At 50.5% G+C, this 24,401-nt stretch overlaps 1 protein-coding gene across 2 annotated transcripts; it reads right to left on the minus strand.

The window, feature by feature from the left end:
• Positions 1-217: 217 nt before the first annotated feature.
• FZR1 (fizzy and cell division cycle 20 related 1) lies at positions 218-24,370 on the minus strand. Of its 2 annotated transcripts, XM_021528222.2 has the most exons (14): positions 24,266-24,370; positions 12,556-12,697; positions 12,065-12,190; positions 11,784-11,847; positions 10,918-11,045; positions 10,548-10,630; positions 9,933-10,116; positions 9,681-9,746; positions 9,193-9,295; positions 7,712-7,896; positions 6,090-6,323; positions 5,408-5,512; positions 4,179-4,271; positions 218-3,145 (listed from the first exon to the last, which is right to left on the minus strand). In XM_021528222.2, the coding sequence occupies exons 2-14, from the start codon at positions 12,622-12,624 to the stop codon at positions 3,104-3,106; spliced, it is 1,482 nt and encodes a 493-aa protein (XP_021383897.1). In that variant the 5' UTR covers positions 12,625-12,697; positions 24,266-24,370; the 3' UTR covers positions 218-3,103. The 2 variants fall into 2 exon arrangements, with proteins under 2 accessions (XP_021383897.1, XP_077644900.1); XM_077788774.1 differs by lacking the exon at positions 218-3,145 and having other exon boundaries at positions 3,304-4,271.
• Between the last annotated feature and the right edge of the window lie 31 nt (positions 24,371-24,401).

The raw sequence follows: 24,401 nt of genomic DNA on the forward strand, positions 1-24,401 counted from the left end.
ACCCTGGCAACTGCCCCACACCAATGAGGGGCTGTGCCAGGCCAGGGAAAGAGGCTGTGCCCTTTCCCAGCAGCAGGAAAGCAAACAAGAGTGGGAAGCTGGGAGCAATAAACCGCAGGTGAGATCTGTGCCAAAAAAGCTGGTACTTGCAGAGGTGGGGTGGGGACCTGCTGCACCCTTCGCTGTGGAGAAGCAAAGTGGAGCCATGGAGACCAAACCCAGTAAATTCACAACCCATTTAATGCCAGTTCAATTGCTTTACATGAAAAAGTTACAGCGTGCCCCATGTTTGTTTTCCATCACATGACACCTGGGATACGATGCCACAGACTTTGTCACCCAGCTCTGGGAGGACCCTGTGCCCGAGCCAGTGCCCAGAGGTCACACACACTGACACATCACCTCAGTTCTGCCCTTTTCTCTCTTCAGCAGCCGGTGACAGTGACAGTAACACCCTGAGACACTTGCACACACTCACCTCCATATAGATACAACTGGGAGCCCCTGCCTGGCAGCTGGCAGCAGGGCAGAGAAGGTGGCAGTACTGGGCTGACAGCAAGGTCAGGGTGAGCAGCCTGATCCTCCCCTGCTCTGTCACCAATGTGCGTGGCCACACAACAGTCTGGCGTGGCAATCACTAATCCCAGCCTGGCAATCACTAACCCTGGCCTGGCAATCACCAGCCTCCCTGCCAAGTGCAGTAGGAGAAGCCACCACGAGCTGATCTTCTCCCAAGGCAGACAGAAAAGTGAGATGTAGACACAAGATGTAGTTTAGGAAAGTCCTTGGCAAGAGGGGACAATGGTGGGAGACAAAGCAATGAGGAGCTATCCCTGCTCTGCAGCTGGGAGCACTGGGCAGTGGCTGCAGTGCCCACCCCACAGCACTGCCACTCCCCCCACCATCTTCAGGGACTCTTTGAGGAAGTTCCCCCATCACAGGTTGAGAGGCAATTCTACTCCTGTGGATCCCCAGGGCACTGTGGAGCCCAAACATCACCACACATTCCAGCCAGGTGTCCTGCTCCAGAATGGGCTGACACCTCCTGTGTGCCTCCAGCCCAAGCACCTACACCCTCCCAGAGGAGAAAGTGGTGTGTCCTGGGGGTCTGCACAATGCTATTTAGCAGGAGGCAACCCTCAACAGGAAAATCCACAGCACAGCCACCAACCTCCCTGAATGGCCCTTTCCTCAGATGATGACACCCACAACAGACCACCTCTTCCTACAGGTGACCCTTTACTTCAAACTCATTCCCCAGCTGAATGATCCAACTCAATTTAACACCTCCTGGGTGCTTTAGGATGCTCCCAACCCACAGTGATGTGGAACAGTGCCAACAAGTGGAACAAAAAACACAAGACAGGCTTGGGGATGACTTCAAACCATGCCACACATCCCACAGCTAGAGCTACACTAAAGCAGTTGCACTCAGTGTTTCAAAAACTCCATGGCAATTCCATTTTGGTGGCAAGTGAGACTGTGAGATGACAAAGTGGCCTGTGGGCCTGGGAGACTCAGAGCTGCCAGGGGGCTCCCAGCACCAGCTTCTCACCAGTGACTCCCAGTATGTGTGATGCAGGTGCACCACCATCAGCCTGATCCAGGCACTGGGGTGATGGCACATGTGGTCAAGGCTGTATTGGCCTTCTCACACCTTGGCTCACCCTAAGGATACTGGTGGTACCGAGGACAGGCAATCATATTCCTACCACCTGGTTTTAGGGGAAGAAGGGAGAAGAGACAAAACAACGAAGAAAAAAAAGAAAGGAAAAGCATTACCTATGCAATCTACAGAGAGAAGACAAGTCTATATACACAGCCAGGGAATTCCACATGGGAACAGGAAGCAACACTGGGAGAGGGCAGGAGGCAGGCAGGGACTGGGCAGGCACAGGCACAGGTCAGATGAACAGGCTGTGCAGCCTCACAGATTCTCTTAAATTAAAAGCACCACACACACACAGAGCATTTGTGTTACACCCCATGGGCTCCAATACCAACCAGAGCTGTGTGTCCCACACAACCTAAAAACCCCAAACCACACACCAAAACTCAACAGCATGGCCCTGTGTGGGACTGGGAGATAACGAAAAAGCAATGCTTCAGCCCTACTTCAGAACCCCTCTTCCAGCCAGAAGAGGCCCTGCTCACCCCAAAAATCAGATCTTTAGGATTTTTTTTTCCTCAAACACATCCCAACTGCTTTTGGACTCAGGGAGACTCCAGAACAAGGCGCCCACACAGTGGCACTGAAGGAAGCTCCACATGCACAGGTGGTTGGGTGGGTTTCTTTATCTTCTGCTCTCTGGTAACTCCCAGGATCAGCCCAGAACATGAAACAGCAACTGCAGAACTTCCCATATCTGCTCCCTTTGAGGTGAAGCTTTTTCAAGTCTCCTCCAAAGTCCAGAGCCCCAAAGCGTATTTGTTCAGAGGCAGCTGTCAAGCATGCCTAAAAAAATCAAGCTGTCTTATGGAATGATCATGTCAAGTACTACAGTACCTGTCTGAGGGGAAAAATAAAGAAAAAAAAAAGGAAAATAGGCAGTTCTCCAGTTTCTTCCTGGAATGGGGATGCCAGGCTATGAACAAAGCCCTTAGATGCTCAGCCTGGAGCTGTGCCCCTCGCAGCAGCTGTACCGGACCAGTCTGGCTGGCTCCTGTCTCCAGAGATGTCACTCTAGGACACAGAGCAGCACGTCAAACCCCTTCCCACAGCAGCAAGGATATGCTCCTCTCTTGCAGGAGGCACACCATGGCAGTGGGGATGGCCTCGGCCCAGTCTCAATGGTCCATGTCACTCGAGTCCTCCCCAGTACCATCCTGACAGCCGGAGGATGCTGGGTTAACGCTTCTCTTGTACCCGTTTCCCTTTATGAAGGATGAATCCAATAACCTTTGGCAGTTCCCTCCCCTTCCCACCCCATCCCAAATACTGCCCAGCCCTGTGGGTCACAAGCACATGTTTAATGAGCTGGGTCCTCCTGCAGTCCCACAGCTCTCCCTCCCTTTGGCTGGGCTCCGGAGGTCCATGCACGCCGAGGGAGTGGTCTGATCCTGGAATGTCAGGCTGTAGGTTCCCGGGGCACAGGGAGGGGGTTTATCGTATCCTGGTGAAGAGGTTGAGCACAGATACAGACTCCTGACAAGGGAAGACAAAGCAGGGGGTAAACAGCTGTTACTCCACGTGCTTCTGGGTTGGTTTGTTTTTAATCTGGTATCTCTAGCTCAGGGCATGATCCCAGCTCACAAATCAAAGTCCAACACCATAAATATTCCCATGGGTTTCTTCCAAATGGTAACAAGTGCAAAGCTGGCCAGAGTGATATCTGCACAGCTCTGCAGGCAGCTGCACCCCAGAGACAGCAGGAACTGGGGGACTCCCAGGAGCAATGCCAGCTCACCCCAGTCTCCTCCTCCAAATCCCTCTGCTAGGCACCCAAGAAAGCTCTGAGAGCATCAGACACAATCTGTTTTTGGTGATGCCAAGTTGTCACTATCAGAATCCATGATCCCATCTTCATCCAAACCCCCATTTTAAGCAGTTTTGTAAAGAGGTAGAGGATAATCATGGAATCACAGAATGGTTTGGGCTTCAAGGGACTTTAAAGTTCATCTCCTTTAAGCCCCTGCCATGGGTTGCTCCAAGCCCTATCCAATCAGGCCTTGGACATTTCCAGGGATCCAGGGGCAGCCACAGCTACTCTGGGAAATCCATTCCAGCCCCTTCCCACCCTCACAGGGAAAAATTCCTTCCCAATATCCCATCTAACCCTACCCCCTGGCAGCGGGAAGCCATTCCCTCCTGTTCTGTCCCTCCAGGCCTTTGTCCCAAGTCCCTCTACAGCTCTACTGAAGCCCCTTTAGTCACTAGAAGGGGCTGTGAGTTCTCCCTGGAGCCTTCTCTTCTTCAGCTGGACACCCCCAGCTCTCCCAGCCTGCTGTCACCTGAGGGCTCAGCTGCTCTGCTCAGCAGCCCTGGATCAGCCTGGAGAGGGATGTTGTGCCACACCTGCCTTGTGCACACAGGGCGACCTTTTACTTAAATCTCAGCAAAGCTGAATCCTTCACTGCCCCAGCCCTTGATCTGCAGGAGGGGATCACAGAGGAGGCAGCAGAGCAGAGCCAACTTGGCCTGAGTTGCCCCAGGCAGCTGCCCTCATGCCTGTCCTTACCTTTGTCGAGCGAGTTTTACTGAAGACGTTCCAGAAGCGTAAGGTTTCGTCTCCAGCTCCTGTGACAATGGCCTCCCCATCAGGGGACATTGCCTAAGGACAAGACAACAACCTTTAGCACCTGTCACATTTTTGAGGCTGAAAACAAGTTTCTGTTGGAATGCAGGAGATATTCAACTGTCCTTCCTACTCATGGTGAGAAGCCAGCTACTTCTGCCTCCAGGTGCCTCATGAAGCCTCAGAGGCAATCTGGGCATGAGCACCTTATGGTGCAGCTACGGATCACATGCAGGGAGTGTTGTGGAAAGAATACTTGTGTTAAGAAATCCAAGCCATGTGTAACTGAGGTTGTTCCTTCCAGGATTATCAACATGCCTGAAGGCAAGAAGATGATATGACTGGATTTTCTGGCTGAATTGGTTGCTTACATTGGGATCTACCTCCCAAAAGATTATCAGTATTTGTCAGCTCTGTTGTGAACTGCTGACACCCCCATGTAACAGTAACAGCAGATATGAGATGAATCAGGATTACCCGCAAAAAATGTTTAATTCCCTGGGCAGCAGTCATCAGTGAAGAGTTGCGTCTTCTGGGAGCAAGGAGAGAACCTTGTGTTTCATAAAATCCCAGAATCCCAGAATGCTTTGGCTTGGAAGGGACCTTAAAGCTCAGCTCATTCCACTCCCTTCCACTACCCCAGGTTGCTCCAAGCCCTGTCCAGCCTGGCCTTGGACACTTCCAGGGATCCAGGGAAGCCACAGCTGCTCTGGGCACCCTGTGCCAGGGCCTCACCACCCTCACAGGAAGTATTTCTTCCCAATATTCCATCTAACTCTCCCCTGTGGGAGTCTAAAGCTATTTCCCCTTGTCCTGTTATTCCAGATCCTTTTCCAAAGTCTACAGCTCTCTTGGAGTCTAATAGGCACTGGTAGGTCTCCCTGGAGCCTTCTCTTTTCCAGGCTCAGAAGAATTTTCTTAGAAGAAAACTCTGATGTTTCCTCAGCAGAGTTTGGCAGGCTTTGCTATCATTAACAAAGCCTCACATTCCCATAGCAGCGAATCCAAGCATCCCCTGCAGGCACAGAAATGCAATGGAGTTTTCCACTGCTCATGGGCAGCGCTCACACTCTCGCCCAGGCAGCTTACGGTGCCACTGGCACTGCTGCTTTGGGTGCCATCTGAGCACCCCTACAGCCAGGTGAGCAGCCAGGGCCACAGCCATCACTCACCAGATACAGGACTCGGTAGGAGTGCCCCGTGAGCTTTGCTACTTGAGTTAGCGAGGGGTATTTCCAGACGAGGATCTGGTTCTGGGAGTATCCGTGGGTGCTCACCTGAAAGGGGAGAGGGAACATGCATCACAGAATCATGCAATTGTTAAGGCTGTAAAAGATCTCCAAGATCATCAAGTCCAACAACCTACAGACTACACCACTGCCCTGGGCAGTCCATTCCAGTGCCTGATCACCATGAAGAAATTTTCCCAACATCCAATCTAAACCTCCCCTGGTATAACTTGAGGCCATTTCTTGTGCTGTTGTTTGTTACCTGAAAGAAGAGCCTGAATTCCACCTGGCTCCACCCTCCTGTCAGAGGGAGAGAAGGTCCCCCCTGAGCCTCTTTCTTTCCAGGCTGGAGTCCCTCAGCTGCTCCTCAACAGACTTGTGCTCCAGCTCCTTCCCCAGCTTTGTTCCCTTCTCCAGACATGCTCCAGCCCCTCACTGTCTTCCTTGTTGTGAGGGGCCCAAAACGGACCCCAGCACTTGAGGTGCCTCAGCAGGGAACAGTCACTGCCCTCGTCCTGCTGGCAACACCCTTGTTGGTACAAGCCAGGATGCCCTTGGCCTCCTTGCCCACTGGGTACACCTGGCTCATGCTCAGCCACGCTTCCCACCACAGGGCAGGACTCACCAGCTCGTTGGCGTGTTTGGACCAGGCCAGGTTGCACACCTGGGAGCCGGTGTCGATGCACTGCAGGGGCTGCCCCGTGAGCGTGTTCCAGAAGCGGATGCAGCGGTCGGCTGTGCCCCCACCCGAGGCCAGCAGCCCGTGCTGGTGCGGGGACCAGGCGATGGCTTTGACTGCTGCCAGGTGCTCTGTGTATTGCTGGACAGGACTCAGGCTGGAGTGATTCCAGACAAGGAGCTGGCAGAGAGAGGAGACATGATCAAACTTGTGCCTCAGTCCTGTGTCCACTACACCCACAAGGCACAATGGGACTGATGAGGGCCACTGGGAAATAAGGTGATTTCCCACAGCTCTGCTCAAACATCCACAGCTCCACTCTGCACTTCACAGGATCATGGAACGGTTTGGGTTGGTTAAAGCTCATTCAGTTCAAATCCCTGCCACGGGCAGACACCTTTTAGTAGACCAGGTTGCTCTTAGCCCCATCTGACCTGGCTTTGAATACTTCCAATGATGGAGCAGTCACAACCACCCTGGCTCCACACTCAGCAGAGGAGCTGTCCCACCCCCAGGCCACATGGCAGGAACAGGCCCTAAGATAAAGGAAAAAATCTAAAGAAACAGTATCACTGAAGGGGCCTCAGACCCTGCAGCTGCCTTTCTGGCTGTGTCATTCCAGAATACATCCAGAAATCTGCTCAGTTCATTAGGAGTTATTCTGAGCAGGAGGAACTCAGTCCAACCATGCTGTTACACAGGCACTGGGCACACTCCCTACCTAGCAACCCTCTCCAAAGGGCTTGGAACACCACTTTTTTGTGACAGATGCTTCTCCCATATGGTGCACAGTGAGCTGCGAGCCTGTGCTACAGGTATGAGAACTCACAGAGCTCTACCTCAGCTTCCTGCTGCATACAAACATTACTGCAACAAACGTGACCATACACTACCCAAACAAAGCCAGGAAGGGCAGCTTTGCAGTGGCTTTGTTGAACTCAACGCCCTGAACCAAGCTAGAGATTTAATTAGCCAAATACAGAAGCAAAATTAAATTTACCTTTTTCATTTTATTAGGAAGAGAAGACTGAGTGGAAGCTTAGCATGATTTATGTTTGGTCATAGTCCAACAACCAAAACAAAAGTCCTTTTCAGAGAGGCCAAACATCCTTAAAGAATCACTGAACCATTAAGGTTGGAAAAGACCTTTAAGATCAAGTCCAACCTTTGACCTAATCCTCTCATGCCCAGTAAACAATACTGCAAAGTGCCCTATCCACTTGTTTTTTGAACACTTCCAGGAATGGCAACTCCCCCACTGCCCTGGGCAGCCTGTTCCAATGCTTAACCACTCTTTCAGCAAATAAATTTTTCCCTAATCACAGAATCATACAATGGTTTGGGTTGGAGGGGACCTCAAAGCCTATCTAGTTCCATCCCCTGCAATGGGCAGGAACACCATCCACTAGACCAGGCTGCTGCACATCCTGTCCAGCCTGACCTTGAACGCCTCCAGCAATATAACAACATCGAACCTGAACCACCCCTGGTGCAACCCGGTAACATTTCCCCTCGCCCTAGAAAGAAAGGGGGTCTGACAGTTCCTGTGAGCCCTGGAAGGAATGTACCTTATTATCGTTCCCTCCAGAGGCCAGGAGCTGGTGGTCCGTGGACCACTTGAGCCCACAGACCTCCTGCCTGTGTCCCTGGAGCCGCCGCTCGGACTGCAGGGGTGGGGTGCGGATGTCCCGCTGCAGGATCATCCTGTCCCGGCTCCCGGACGACAGCTGGTCCGCGTTCCACGCCAAGGCACCTGCAACGGGGCACAGCCTCAGAGCCTGCCTGAGCAGTCACTGAGGCTGCAAAAGACCTCCAAAGTCACCAAGTCCAACCCTCAACTCAGCACCACCTCCACGTTCACCACCAAACCATGTCCTCAGGTGCCACATCCATGTGTCTTTTAAACACTTTTCAGGCATGGTGACTCCACCACTGCCCTAGGCAGTCAGTTCCAATGATTTACAATCCCTTCTGAAAAGAAATTTTCCCAATATCCAATCTAAACCTCCTTTAGCACAGCTTGAGGCATGTCCTCTCATCCTGTGCCTTGCTCCTTGCTCACAGCCCGACCCCCACCGGGTTCCATCCTCTCGTCAGAGTTGTGCAGAGCCACAAGGTTCCCCCTGAGCCTCCTTTTCTCCAGGTTGAGCCCCCCCCAGCTCCTTCAGCTGCTTATGGTGCTTCAGTTCCATCCCCAGCTGTTCCCGTCTATGGACACACTCCATCCCTCTCCTCAATGTCTTCCTTGCTAAGGCAGATCTAAAACTGACTCCAGGATTTGAGGTGGGACCTCAGCAGTGCTCAGCACAGAGGGATGGTCACTGCCCTGCTCCTGCTGGCCACATTATCAAATCCAACCCTTCCAGTCCTGCAGCAGTTGCTAAGCAAAATGCAGCCATCAGAGCTGTCACGGTTCAAAAAAAAAAAAAAAACCAAAAAACAAACAAAACAAAACAAAACAAAAACAAAAAAACCCCCTAAACCCTAACAAACCTCAAACCACTCCTTACAGAACTCTCTTACATTCACTCTCCTAGATTAGTGGCACAAATAGAGGTTCCACTGAACAGGTGACTGCAGGTATTACCAACTTCACTTCACAGTGCAATAAAGCACAGGAAGAGATCTTGGGAGGTGCATGGATTTCCCAAATCTCACCCCAGAGTTTAGATTCACAACATCTCTGAGCAGAAAAAAGCAGCCCTCCAAAAAAGGGAAGTTGAAATCTCAGTGTAAAGCTGCCAGCAGGGCTGAAACTGGAAGCCAGCAGCAGTGAAGAGATGTTGCAACCAAAGCCAAAAAGCCTCAAGCAAGGAGGAAACACCTGCTGCAACACCCAACCACCACCACACTCAGATCAGAACACCAGAGTTACAAGATGATAATATTTTGAACCTGCTCAAGACAGGGATAAATATCAATCCTGGACAGCAGGGGATAAATATAAATCCTGGTGCTCTGAGTTCTCTATTTCCAGCAGATCACTGACTAACAAAGTTCCATCAGGAAGAAGAGACTCCTTAGAGCCCTCTGCTTCCCCACTGCTTACCGACTCTGGCTGTGTGCCCCTCCAGCATGGAGAGCTTCTTTCCTGCAGCTGCATCCCAGATCTGTACAAAGCCCTTGTGAGTGCCAACAGCCACCAAGTTTCCCTGGACAAACAGAGAGCCAGGATCAGTACAGCCAGGAAGTACAGTCAGAAAACTGAAAGTGGAGAAGACTTGACATAAATCCCACGAGATGGAAAGCATCCAAAGCTCTTCCACCTGACATGTTTTTCCATACTGAGAGGCCCAAGCAGCCTGTCTGGAATATATTTATTGTAACATTTTATTGTCAAGAGCTGAAGAAGCAAACTGGCTTCTTCTCCTCCTGTTCCTCTTAGCAACACCTCGAGAACCTCAAGATGCAAGAGGCTGCTCTCTATCCCCTCTCTTTTAGCAGAGAAAAACCAGCTCAGGGAGTTAATTACAGCTACGATGACAATGACTAAGAGACCCATGTCTCAGCTGTCCTTGCCAACAGTGTCATACTGACCCGCTCTGACCAGCCCACGGATGTCACGGAATCACCTTCCACAGAGAGGTCACAGAGCCGCGTTACCTTCAGAGAGAAGAACGGGGTAAGAAATGTGGTTTTGTCACACCGGCTGTCTCACAAACCAGTGCTGTGTTTGGGGTAGTGTGACAAGTGTTGAAGCCCTCACATAGCACATTCCATAGCCCTGGAAAGTTAGAAAAACCCTACATCAATGGGCAATTCAATCTTCAGACACTTGTGACTATTTACCTGACTCGTACAAGCACTCCACAGGTAAACACAAGTCCCAAGGCCAACACTGAGGACGTTAAGAGAGGACCAGTCCACCAGGTTCAGGTAGAAGTCGTCCTGCAGCTCTGGGGCATCCAGCACTTTGAAAGGAATCTTGGAGATTTTTCGAGTTGGTTTTCGAGGTGATCTTAGCAGCTTCTGACTGTTTACAAAAACAGATAAAAAAACAACTACAGGAATCTGCACATCATAGCAGATGAAAGGCACAGGTGTAGCTACTCTTTATAGAGCACTCTGAAGATTCTATATAAATGCAGAGACAAAAAGGCTGCACAACCCTTTTTCAGCAGCAAGACTGGAAGGAATTAGGCTCTGCTTCTACAAAGGAGCTGTGAAGCAGAAAGTAAACTGATTACTAAGAGCTGATCAAGCCATGTCAAACACATAGACAGGCTGGGCACCTGACAAAATTCTTGGAACTTGACTGTTTTATTTACTATCTCTCCAGATTTCCAAACCAAATTCACATTTATTTTAGAGTTTTAGAAAGAAGTCCTAGAGAACCTCATTGACACCTCTGTCCCCTCTGTCCCAGCCCTTCCCTTCTTTTAGTTTGCAGAGGATCAGTGTTACCTTTTGTTGCTGACAGGAGACAGGGAATAGGGTGAGACTTCATTGCCATCATCTGGGCTGGAGCGTTTTGTGCTGAGTGAATACTGCATAAAGAAAAACCTTGTGAGGACCCTGGTATGCCCGAGGCCTAGAGCATCACTCCCAGCATGCACTGGTGTAAAGCTAATTTCAACACCCAGTTTTTCCTTTCCCAGGTGCTCTAAAACCATACAAAACCCTTCAGCAACACTCAGGTTCCCTTTGCAGGCCACCACATTTGTTCTCAACAGCTTATCTCAGCCAAGCCCCAACACCGACTCACTGCAGGGGCAGCCTGGCAGAGCCCTGCCAGACAGAACCTCCACTGGTCTAATACAAGTAACCAACTTACAGTGAAGAGAGATTTCTTCTCTGGGGTGGATGGCTGCAGCCTCCTGTCCTCTGTCTGGGGGTCCTGCACCTTCTCGATCCCTGCTCCCAAGAGTTCATTCTTCAGCAAGGCAGAGTAGGCAAGGCCATCTGTAAAGCCAAACAGGCACTCAGCAGAGAGCTCAGAGCAGGAACAGCAGGGAGAATCAGGACCATGTGTGCCTGACCTGGAGAAGGGAGGGCTCCAGGGAGACCTCAGAGCCTCTTCCAGTGCCTAAAGGGGCTCCAGGAGAGCTGGAGAGAGACTTGGGACAAGAGCCTGGAGGGACAGGACAAGGGGAAATGGTTTCCCACTGCCACAGGGCAGGGTTAGACGGGCTAATAGGAGGGAATTGTTCTCTGTGAGAGTGAGTGGGCCCTGGTACAGGGTGCCCAGAGCAGCCTGGATCCCTGGAAGTGTCCAAGGCCAGGCATGACAGGGCTTGTAGGGAGTGTCCCTGCCCATGGCAGGGGTGGAAGGAGATGGACTTTAAGGTCCCTTCCAGCACAAACCAGTCTGGGATTCTACAACTTGTACTCTCACAAAGTCTCTTAATAAGCCTGGAGCCCCATTTAGAATCAAGATTAGTAGTAAGTTTCCCCTCCTTCCACTCCGTCAGGAAAGTGCTTTCATGACACAATAAACCAAGGCATAGAGACAGCCTCTTGCATCTAGACACCCACCAAATATCCACATCATGACCTGGTACTCACTCATTATGTTGGCATTTCCCAAAACACCAGCATGAGTTTTGGCATAAGTATGAAAGTACCAGCATGGCCCTAACTTCCCCAGCAGTTTGCAATAAGAGCTCTGGGCACTGCCAAACAGTAGAAGAGTGGTCTCACCTTTGCCAGTGTCTGATGTAGCATCCTTTGCTTTTCTGTTTTGGCTTGGTGATTTTTCATTTTCCTGAAGTGGAGAAACACGCCATGACCATATAGAAACCTCAGGGTATATGGTGAAATAGCAAATGCAGAGAGCATAGGGTTTGAGGACACACACTCAGTGGAACTCTTCTGGGGCAGCAGAAGAGCATGGTGCAGAAGGTAAGCAGAGCAATCATGCCAGCCAAAACAAAAGGTACCACTTCCTCAGTTCCAAGGCTGAGCTGCAGGAGAAAACTTACATTTATTCTGTGGAAGTTGATGCTCCAGTTGGCCCCAGCTCTCGAGGGAATGAATCTGTCACCATGCTTACTAGGAGAAGACATTGGAGAATTGGAAGGTGTCAAGGTTCTTCTCATCTCTGCTACCTGAATTAAAGAAAAAAAGACACAGAACTTACTCTTGTCAAGCCTTACAGCTGGTTAGTTTGTTAGCCCTCAATTTTTTATGTTACATGAGTAGTTGCTGAGATTAGGTATTAAAAAGGTATTACTGAACTCCACAAAATTATCTTCACCCCTTTTTGCAACCTGAACTGAGGTTATATATTCAAAAGCTCTCTTAAAGTCAAGCTATTTGGGTATTCATAGAACAGCTGAGGAGTTCACACCTGCTCACAACCCAACAAGACTGTGGTTTGCTTTGAGGAGGTCCCAGGTCTTTCAAAAGCTCAAGGGAAACAGTCACAAGTGAGACAGACAACATAACAGAGCCTGAGCCCATGTGTACTCACACAAGGCATTGTGTTCTCATTCTGTATGTTGATTTGGCGTAGGAGACGTCTCTCATAGTCCTGATCCATGGTGGGAAGCCGGCTGCAGAGATCAGCCAGCTCAGGAATTTATGTTTGCAACGTCCAAGCAGTAACTAGTGTGCTGCAACAGACAGAGGAAGAACAACAAAATGTTACCCTTCTCCATGCTGAAACAGCCTCTTCAAAGTCTCCTAAACCTGTGTTTGAACTTGAGACCACTTTCCCTATCCAGAGCATTGGTACCAAACTTGTGTGACACTGAAGAATGCAGGCAGCTTTTTGTAGGTATTTTCTGTCTACCAGGACCTCAGCCAGTCCCCACCCCACCTGGAGCAGGGACTGCCCATGGCCCTGCAGCCTGTCATGTCCAGGCACTGGCACCAGTTGCACTGAGAGGTGTGTCTGCCCTATTCATAAAAGTGTTCAAGGCCAGGTTGGACTGGGCTTGGAGCAACCTGGTGTACTGAAGGTGTCCCTGCCCATAGCAGGGGATGGAATGAGATGGGTTTTAAGGTCATTTCCAACCCAAAACACTGAGGGATTCTGTGATCCCACTACAGCGTGTCCCACTGCTCAGGTCAGCAGCACAGGAACAGTGCTGAAGGTCGGATGCTTCTAGCCATGTCAGAAATACTGCAGACTTTTAACACCACCCACTGGAGGAACACACCAGGGATCTAGTAGTCCCAGTGAACATTCCACGTCTGATGCCTGCACTATCCCAAATACTCCTCCTGGCTGGCACAAAGCTTGCTCACTCATATAGCTATACAGTCTATCAGCAACGTTAACATCATTTAAGCATATGTTTTAAGCATATATTTTAGGACAGGGCTGCTTCATAGCTGAGATTTGCCTGGTAAATTAACATGTGCATCAATAAAAAAGAAATGAGCTGACACTTGTGTGAGAATACAGTCACAGCCCTTGCCAAGCCCCAAGGGCAGACAGCAGCACCCCCAGGGTCCAGCCTCACCCATTACACACTCGTGTGCCTTGTCTGCAGCTGATGTGGGCACAAAAACACCAGAGGAGACATCAAGTTGGTCTTTCAACCCAAGATAAACATGACCAAAGGCAAAGGTACAACTAACACATAAGCAAATCCCCGTAACACACAGGCATCTCGAGGCTGTGCAGAACATAAAGGGATTTTCATTCCTGTTATTGCATAAACATTTATGGCACCTGGCCAGAGTCCCAGCTGCACAAATGGAGTCGCCTCAAGACACAAACTTGCGGTTTGGAGGCAACTGCACACAAAGGCTGTGCTGGGAGGAGACTGCCCAGGGAGCAGCTGCACAGTGCCCCACTCAGGGACAGCTCTGCACTGCCTCCCACTCCCCCCTGAGAAGAGGCTGCCTCCAGGAACCACAGACCTGCCCAGGGCTTTACAGTTAAAAACTGGGGCAAGTTACCAAGCTATAAGGGGTTCAGCAATACACGCTGCAATTCAGTAAGATGTGATGAAATTTTACAATACTCTGAAAAATAAGCTTGAAAACAAGGCAAAGCACAGAGACTCTGCACTGCAGAGCTGATGGCCTTGCACCTCAGAAAGTTACAGGAAATGGGGTGACATCAAGGTGGTGACCACTGGGGTTGCACAGAGCTCCATCTTAGGGACAGTTCTCTCAAATGTCTTCATAAGAGACCTGGGGGCTGGACGGTCCTGAGTGGGTCTCGTGAGGCCACTCGGGAGGAACTGCTGACATTCTCAAGGACAGAGAGGCCCCACAGGGAGACCCTGACAAGTGTGAGGATTGGGAAATCCCCAGCCATGTGATGTTTAACAAGGGCAAGTGTCGGATCCTGCTCTGGGATGGGGAAGCCCGGGATGCAGGGACAGGCTGGGAATGAGAGGCTGGAGAGCAGCACCGTGGGAAGGGACCTGGGGGTCCTGGTCAGCGGCAAGTTGGATCTGAGGCACCGCTGAGTCCTGGCAGCCCAAAGGGCCGCCCTGTCCTGGGGGCAGCAGGCCAGGGAGGGATTGTCCCACTCTGCTCTGCCCTGGGGCAGCCTCAGCTCCAGTGCTGGGGGCACTTTGGGCACCACAAGGTCAGAAGGAGCCAAAGCTGTTGGAAAGTGTCCCAAGGAGGGACACGGAGCAGGGAAGGTCTGAGGAGCGGCTGAGGGCACTTGGCTCGTTCAGCTGGAGCACAGGAGATGAGGGGAGGCTCCTGGGGGCTGCAGCTCCTCCCGAGGGGAGGCAGAGGGGCAGGGGCTGAGCTCTGCTCTGGGACAGCTCCTGGAGCCCAGCGAGGGCTGGAGCTGTGCCAGGCCTTGGCATGGAGCTCAGGGAAAGGTTCTTCCCCCCGAGGGTGCTGGCACTGCCCAGGCTCCCCAGGGAATGGTCCCGGCCCCGAGGCTGCCAGAGCCGCAGGAGCGTTTGGACAGCGCTCTCAGGGCTGCTCAGGGTGGGGCTGTTGGGGGGTCTGGGCAGGGACAGGGGCTGGGCTGATGATCCCTGGGGGTCCCTTCCAGCTCAGGAGATCCGTAGTTCTTTGAGCTTCGCCATTTTTCAGTACCAAAACTTGGACTTCTTACAAATGCTGAAATGCTCTTCTTCCTTAACATTAAGCATGCCAACACTTTTACAGAAGCATCCCTGAAATAGACAGTGCCAAGCTGGTTCTGATCACACCTGCTTACCTCTACCACCTCCTCCCCCAAGCTTTTCTCTTTTTTAATTTAACACATTACTCCCATATGTTCTTTCAGTGTCAAAACTGAAGAAAGCTCCCAAATTTAACAGAGATCAGCTTCTACCAAATGAAGCAGAGTCAGAGACTACATAATTGCAGTGAAAAGTTAGAAAAGTCTGTGATGCTATTAATAAAGCAGATTTAGAAAATAAAAATTAGTGCATGCCATATCAAACACTCTCCCTTGCTTTGAAGTTTACTTACCACCGCCCTTACCGACCCACAAGCTACCAAATGTGTGTATCAAATGAAACAGTTCAAAAAAATGCCCCCTCCCCCCTTTTTCTTTTTTCGGGGTGTTGTTGTTTTAACACCATGAGTAAGAGAGCTCAGCCTGCAGAACCCACACGAGGAGCGTGATGAGCCAGGGAACACCACACATTTTAAGTGTCCTCCCAAAATGGCTCAGCACAGTATTCGTGAGATCCAGATCCAGTTACACAGCAGAGACATTTTAAATTCTGCATCTGAAACACATTTGACTGTCGAGCTTTTCAGTTCCCATCTGCCCAAATTTCACCTACAACTTTCACTCAGAAACACAGCACAGATTGTTCAACAGAACAGTTGAGAGACCGCAGAGGCAGAACACAGCAGTGAATGTTCAGCACCTGAATAGTGACATGTTTTTACCCTAAAACCTGTGCCACTAACAAGCCCAGGCAGCAAACAGCACCTCTGGTTTGTGGTATGCTCTTGCTGTCTCTAAATTTGTCTGTGGAAGTGAGTCCATTTCCCGCAAAGTAAGTGAAATAAAAATGGCTTTGCCAGAAGGATCTGGGGGTGCTGGTGACTGCGCTGAACATGAAGTGGTGTGCGCCCAGGTGGACAAGGCAGCCAATGGTACATGGCTTGTATCAACCACAGTGTAGCCAGCAGGACCAGGGCAGTGGCCATTCCCATGTGCTGGCACTGATGAGCCCCCACCTCGAATCCCAGTGAGGGTGGGAACATGTCTGGAGAAGAATGGAGGTGGGGAAGGGGCTGGAGCACCAGGAGCAGCTGAGGGGAAGCTCAGCCTGAAGAAAAAAGAGGTTCAGGGAAGACATTCTTGCTCTCCACAACTCCCTGACAGGAGAGTGCAGCCAGGGGGGGGGTCAGGCTCTGTTCCCAGGGAACAAGGGACAGAACAGGAGAAATAGCCTCGAGCTGTGCTAGGGGAGGTTTAGGTGGGACATAGGAGGAATTTCTTCATGGAGAGCATAAGCCAACACTGGCATAGGCTGCCCAGGGCAGTGGTGGAATCCCCATGCCTGCAGGGATTTAACAGCTGTGTGGATGTGGCATTTGGGGACATGGCTTAGGGGTGGCCTTGGCATGCTGGGGGAATGGTTTGAGTTGATGTTAGAGGGCTTTTCCAGGCTGAATGATTCTATGATTCTACAGTATGTGGGCTTCAAGTCCCCTTTTAAGTTGAAGAAATAAAAGATTTTGAGGAGCTACATGTGCTACATATTCTTCAGGCACTATTTTGTCACTAATTATGCAGTCCACGCTTGGAGAAGAAAGGTGGGATTTGGTGGAAGGGTTTGGATTCCGTGAGAAGAATTTGTATTCTGACTTTATGTTTTTCATGCACCTTCTGTCCTGTCTCTGGATTGTCTGGATTCTCTCACAGCTCATTACCTTCAGAACAATACTTACAGGCAGAGCTATGGTGCTGAACAAGTGCCTTTTGTTCTTGTTATTGACCCAACCTTCGTGTATTCAAACACAAAAGTGTTTTTTCTTGGAATGGACATGTTTTTAATAAGCCAGCATGCAGAACACCAGGCCTGGCAGGGAAACAAGGGCAGTAACTTTGCAAAATTATTTCTGTGGTTTGAGGCAGGCTGTACCTGTTTGGATTTCCCAGCACACACTGAAGGCGGTATAAGAGATGCAGGTTGGTTCTGTCAATTCAGACACGTTCTGCTCAAGCAGTTCAAGAGCTGGATGATTCCTGACCCTTTTTTATTACAGAAATTGTTTGTCTTTTCTGGAAGGTATTTGGGTGGGTAAGCATTTAACACAAAGAGGTTCTTACAAAAGTGAGAGACTCGGAATACCAAAGACAGGATGTAAATGCAAATGTAAATCTGAATATATTTCCTATTTTACACAGTGCCAAAGGGGGTAAAGGATGTCTTGGTAACTTAAATACCACCGATGTTATGCTGATGCTTTATTTTGAAGCATATCAAATCTGAAAAAGGTTGTCTGGAGCTCTTCTTACTACTAAGTCCTAAACAGACCCCAAATTTGTAGTCAGCAAGTGCCTACCCACACCCAGAGATGCCATGTGCTCTTCGGGCCTGTATTAAATGGCACAGGCTTTAAGGTAAAAACATGTCACTACTCAGGTGTTGAATGTTTCCAAGCTCTCTCGAATAGCCCAATCATTTGCTAAGAGGAAAAGTACACAAGTACTTAGTCCTTCAAGTCATGACCAGTAGGGTTTGAAATCAAACCTAAATGTCCTGCTTCCCCAAATCCAAATTTTTCATCTTCTATTGATTTGACTAAACCAAATCACAGCACTTGCAAATCAACAAGGCAAAGCCCTCAGCTAGCAGCAGAAGTGGCAGTTCCTCTATCCCTGGCAGCTGCAGTGTCCTGCCCCTCCTCATGCCAGCTCCAGGTACTGACCACATCACATAAAAAAACTAACTTAGCCCCAAAGAGCTGATGTTTTTGGCTGGTTTAGTAAGCATCTCCTCCTCCTCAGCCTGGAGTACTGCAGAGTATTACCAGTTAGAGATTCCTTTACAGGCTCTTGAACAAGCTGTAAGAGAAAAGAGGAAACAAATGCTAAGCCATAGGTTTTAGCTATGTATTAGTCAAGACTATTAGGAATGCATTCAGAATGCCAAGGCTTCACAGGGTAGCCATTAGGAACGAGTAAGATACTCTGTGCTTGGCCGAGCTCAAGCAGAACTTGTCCACATTTAACCCACAGGAACACTACACCAACCAAGCAAACCTTTTCAGGAACTGGCCTCCTTTCAAACCAGCAATAGCACAAAAAGTTAAAGTTGTGTGTTTTACCAATATTCACCTTTTTAAAGTTACAAGGATATAATCTGTTACTCAGCAATTTAATAGGGCATAGTGTGAGAAGCATTTATAAAATCAGCCATTTACCCCTATGCAATGGGAGCAGATAAAGCTTTATTTGAAAACAAACTACAACCTTTACTGCCTTGCCCTCATCAGAGAAGCATGTTCACAGCATTGTATGACAGAGATCACACTAATGACAAGTAAAAAATTACTCCAGTGCTATGATGTCAGGTGGGATCTTCACCATTAGTCCTCACACTCCTGAAGATTTGATACTCCACCAAAATCCAAGATGCCGGACTATGGCAAGAGCCATCACACCACAGCATTGTATTTCAGAGCATAAGAGGTAGATGACTGCTGCTCACTGAAGGTCCTACAAAATTCCATGTTTTTCTGCTTTTCCAAAGTATCTTGCTAAGCACCTCCTGCCCTGGGCACTCAGAAACACCTTGATGCGCTCACTGCCACCAGCCTTACAACGCCCCTGTTCCAAAAGTGCCAACTTCTAGTGACCAGCAATACTCACAAACTGAACTCTAGTTTCATTTGAAGGCAGAGTGGTTCAAGGGCAGAGTCAGAACAGTCTCCAGTGACTGCATCTCCTGCCTGCACTCAGCCACCCAGTCTGGAACAGGAGCCTAGAAGCTGGAGATGTAAGTGAAATGCACAGTGATCTGTGCCTCCCTTCACTTCCCATAGCAGAAAACATTTCTCCTTCCTCTCTCCTTTCCTCACAGGCACAGGCCCAACCTGCAATCCAGATCAGAGGTGACAAACACTTGACCTTCTGTATCTCCACCTGCACTCACAGACAAGCCTCAAGACTTCCCACAGTCCTCCATAACACCTTCAGAAACTCAGGTAAAGCTTCATGTACACCATCCCAAAGTGATGCACAATCCCACCACAATGACAGAGAAACTCTGACTAGCAAACCACAAAAATTTAGGGCACTCTGATGACCAAGGCTGCAGGAAGCCTGCAGAAGCCAAGGATGTAAAGCTCATGACACAGAGCCTGGACTGTCACGAGCCAGAAGAAACTCAGGGTTGTAAGACCTTCAGGACACAGCAAAATCTCTGTCTTTGGAAGGGTCTTTACCAAAGATAAACACTGTCAGCACTAATCACAGAATCCCAGAATGGTTTGGGCTTGAAGGCACCTTAAACCTCATCTTGTTTGCCATGGGCAGAGACACCTTCCACTACCCCTCCTGTTGCTCCAAGCCCTGTCCAGCCTGGCCTTGGGCACTGCCAGGGATCCAGGGGCAGCCACAGCTGCTCTGGGCACCCTGTGCCAGGGCCTGCCCACCCTGCCAGGGAACAATTTGTTCCTCATGTCTAATAAATCTTCTCAGTACACCATTACAAGCCCCAAAGATTTTTACCAGGATTTTTATGTATACAACAGTTGCTCTTAAATGCAAGTGCTCCTCGAAGAGGACACTCCAGAAAGCCCACCAGGAACATCACTCTTGCTGCCTCTCACACAGATGATGCTCAGGTACCACCACTGCTTTCAGCATAGATGCTTTTCCTAAATCCCGTTTTTTATCCACAACTAAAGGAAAAAAGGGAAGATGACAGTCAAGCCTGTACTCCAAAAACCAGGCTATTTTCAACCATTCAGCTGAAACTCAAATACTGGGCAACCACAGTGATCAGAACCAGCAGCCACCCCACTGATGCAGCCACACAGCAGCCAGGCCCCTTGCTGAGGGGTTCCAAATTTGCCTCAGCCTGTTTTTAATAAGTCAGGAGAATTGTAGGGTTGTTATTTTACCTTTGTAGATGACGTTTTCATTCAATACACACCCCACTGCAGTGTACCATTGTCTCTTGGCAGTGCAGAGCTTATCCAAGCAGACGTGACAACCACGCATTCAGCAGGGGATTTCTCAGAAAATCACCACTATTAAGCCCCTTCTTTATTGCTTGCAGGTGATGATAATTTCACCTTTTCACCACGATGCTCCATAAATAAGAGGGACACACTTGTTCCCAAGGAATACAAAATACAGCATGAAGCCCTCAGCAGTGCAGGAAGCCTTGCACTGGGAAACAAAGCACAACACACGGGGTCACTTTGATGGTACCCCTTGCCCATGGGCCAAAAGGCCCTCATTGACAGGAAGTCTCCTTAAAGAGCTTTATCTGCTACAACAGCAAAGCAAACAAGAGGCAGCAGCAGGAACACTCCAGTTGCAGAGATGCAGTAATTGGCCGAGGCACCTGGTGAAGCAGCCCCTGCACCCTGGGCTGTGCTGGCTGTCACCTGGCTCAGGGATGCTCCAAGGGCTCAGTGAAGAGCAGGTTCAGTCCCAACATGTCTTGCCTGAGAAACACCAAGTGCTGAGCAAGTTCTGCTGCTCCCATTTGCTAATGGAAGAGGCTCCCACTGATTCCCACTGGTTCCCCTGTGCTCAGGCAGCACAGCACAGAACCCCATCCCTTCTGCAGGTAGATGCTGGAGGCTAATTCCTGCACTGAGGAAGGGGCTGGGTATGATTCCCCCAAGGTACCTCTTGGCAAGGAGAGGACATGCACTAGCCTTCCAATGTTCTGCTTTGAGATTTTATCTCAGTCCAGGACATAACCAGTGCCAAACATGTGCCTCTCACAAGGCAGGGCCCAATCAAACCCCACAGTTCTCTCCACACTGCCTGGCCCCCAGAACTCCCCTTGGATACAGGAGCTGAGCTCTGGGTAGTCACTGGCCTCCACAGAGGGCCAGTTACAGCCACAGCACTTCAGTTTCCACCCTCACTTGGTGGCAGTTTTCCACACACAAATATGTTTTGTACAAGTCACTGAACAGACAGAAGAAACAAAGGTTCTGCTTTCAACCAGCATATAATGGCACCAATTTTGGTAATCACCTAGAATACACTGAGTTGTTTAATTATTCTGTGTAAAATCAAAGACTCATTTAGGTTGGAAAAGCCCTCTAAGATCAGAGTCCAACTGTTCCCCCAGCATTGTCAAGGCCACCACTAATCATGTCCCAGGTGCCAGATCCACATCTGTTAAATCCCTGCAGGGATGGGAACTCCACCACTGCCCTGCATATCCCAGTGTTACAGGGAATCACAGGGTGGGGCAGGTTGGAAGGAACACAGAGATCATCTGGTGCCACCTCCCTGCTTAAGCAGGGTCATCCCTGAACACATGGCACAGGATTGTGTCCAGACACTTCTGGAATATCTCCAGTGAGGGAGACTGCACACCTTCCCTGGGCAGCCTGTTCCACTGCTCAGTCACTGCACAGGGAAGTTCTTCCTCATGTTCAGGTGGAACTTCCTGGTTATCAGTTCCTGCCCCTTCCTCTTGTCCCATTGCTGGGCCCCATGGAGCAGAGCCTGGTCTCTACTCTGAGCCCTCCCTACAGACACCAAGAGAGAGGATGAGGGCTGAACAGTTGTGTCTCCTCTCAAGGCTGAACAGACACAGCTCACTGAGCCTTTCCTGATGAGAGAGATGTTCCAGTCCCTTCAGCATCTCCACAGCATCCACTGGACCCACTTCAGGAGCTCCATGTCCCTCCTGTCCAGAACTGGACACAGCACTCCAGATTTGCTTCACCAGGGCCAAGCAGAGGAGCAGGACCACATCCCTCAACCTGCTGGCAATGCTCTTCCCACTGCACACCAGGATTTCACTGGCCCCTTGGCCCTGGGACACACGGCTGCTCAGAACAGTCTCCTGTTCACCAGGACACCCAGGGCTCCCTGCAGCTGCTCCCCAGCAGGCCAGCCCCCAGCCTGGACCGGGGTTACCCCTCCTCAGGTGGAGGATCCTGCACTTGCCCTTGTTGACGTTCTGACAGTTCCTTCCTGCCCACCCCTCCAGCCTGCCCAGGCCCTTCTGCAGGGCTGCAGAGCTCTGGGAGGGATTGGCCACTGCTCTCACTCTGTGTCAGAGCTGAGGAGGCATCAACCCTTCATCCAACCACTGATGGATGAGTTAAACAACACTGAACACAGGATTGAATCTGGGGGCCTAAAAGTGGGGTAGAAAGAGTGAAGTACTTGGCTCTTAGGGACACAGGTCCTTAGAAGATTTTTTGAAAGTTTTTACATGTTGCTCATTCCAAACTCAGAGGATTGACTTACAAGCAGAAAAGAAGGACAAGAAAAGGCTACAGAGTCTGCATTTTACAACAGCTTACAGAACCTTCAGGGCTTTTTGTTTGCTTCTGTTTAGTAGTTTCTATTGTCTGTCTAAGCACGTTTTTCATACGGGTACTGACTTTAATAACATTCAATTTCCCTTCAAAAAATCCACAGAAGATAGTTGTCCAATTATCTTGTACTTCCAAGTGGGTAAAGACAGCTAAAAGCAGCAGCTTTATAGATACATGCTCAGTAAAGGAGAAGTCAGTACACTAAAAGCAAAGATTAAAAATTCACCAGCAGCCTGTCCTTGAGCTTTACTGAAAGGTCAAGCATCCTAAACTCTGCTTCACCATAACACCTAAGGTACTGAAGATGCAATGGTGCCCCTGGACAAACTATGAAAAGAAACCACACAATTTACAAAACATGACAGCCTCAGTCAACAGCCCGAGAAAACTCTGTTTCTGTATTAATTATAATAATAATAAAAAAACAAATTCAGACTAATACAAGATCATAGAATCCCATAATGGGATTTGGACTGAAGGTACTTTAAAGCTCATCCCATTCCACCCCTGCCATGGCAGGGACACCTTCCACAGTCCCAGGGTGCTCCCAGCCCTGTCCAGCCTGGCCTTGGGCACTGCCAGGGATCCAGGGGCAGCCACAGCTGCTCTGGGCACCCTGTGCCAGGGCCTGCCCACCCTGCCAGGAACAATTCCTGCCCAGTATCCCATCCATCCCTGCCCTCTGACAGTGGGAAGCCATTCCCTCTTCTCCTGTCCTTCCAAGGTCTTGTACATAGTCTGTCCATCTTTTTTGTTGGCTCCTTCAGGTTCTAGAAGTCTGCAATGAGGATTTGTTGCTCTCTGAAGAACCCTCAGCACCAAATACTGGGGTGTTATCATTACATACATGCAGGAAGAATCAGGACCTCAAAATAAAATGAACACAAAGCCTTCAAGAGAGCTACAAATCAAGAGGAAACAATCCTGCATGGCATGAATCCAACAATATTTTCCCGAGGTGACGCCAGTGTGACCTGACAAACCTCCCTGCCCCAGCAGAACCTGGAGGACCTTCGGCTCAGGCTGATCCTGCACACAAATCCCAGGTGCGAAACGTCAACAACAGGTTACAAACACCCTGATGAAACACACAGCGATAGCGAGCTCCCTCAGACCCCAGAGCCATCGGGTGGCCAGGGCCACATTCACTCGTGCTGTACATACACAGACTGCTAGGCAAAGTGTCTGCTGCCGCTTGGCAGATCCACACCACTGAAATCTCTGTTACCGTCTGTGTTATCAACTTGATCAAGAACTCAGAGTTAAACCAGGCTCCGTTTTTTTGCGTCTTTCCCCAGCGGGCGAGGGCACACGAACCGAGCGACGGGGTCACACCGCGATCTTCCAGCTGCTCTGCACTGCCCCGGCCCCGGGGGCAGGTGCGAGGTGCCCGTTACCAAACACCCCGGAGCGTTGGGGCTCACCGGCCCCGTCGTGACGGGGCACAGCCCGCCTGGGCCCGCAGGAACCGGCACGACTGGGCCCATCCCCGGCCGCAACGGGCGGGCAGGGACAAGCGGGGCTGCTCGGTGCCCGGTGCCGAGGGAGAGAGGAAGGAAGAAAGGGGCCAAAAGAGGCAAGGCACCACCAGCCCAGCCCAGCCCAGCCCAGCCCAGCCCGGCCCAGCCCACAGGCCCGTGCCCCCAGGGGAAAGCGCGGCGCCCAAGCCTGCCGCAGCCGCCCCGCCCCGCCTCGCCACGCCGTGCGGCGCCATGCCGTGCTGCGGCGCCATGCCGTGCTGCGCTGCCCGGCCGTACCTGCTCCGGTGCCGGTGCCCGCGGCCGGCCCGGCCCGGCCCCGCTCCGCCTCCTCTGTCAGCGCCCGCCGGCCCCGCCGCGCCACAACATGGCGGCCGCCCCCGCCCCCGCGCGCGGCACCACGGGAGCGCGCCCC

This window comes from Lonchura striata, chromosome 28 (assembly GCF_046129695.1).
Source record: "Lonchura striata isolate bLonStr1 chromosome 28, bLonStr1.mat, whole genome shotgun sequence".
Lineage (NCBI taxonomy): Eukaryota > Metazoa > Chordata > Aves > Passeriformes > Estrildidae > Lonchura > Lonchura striata.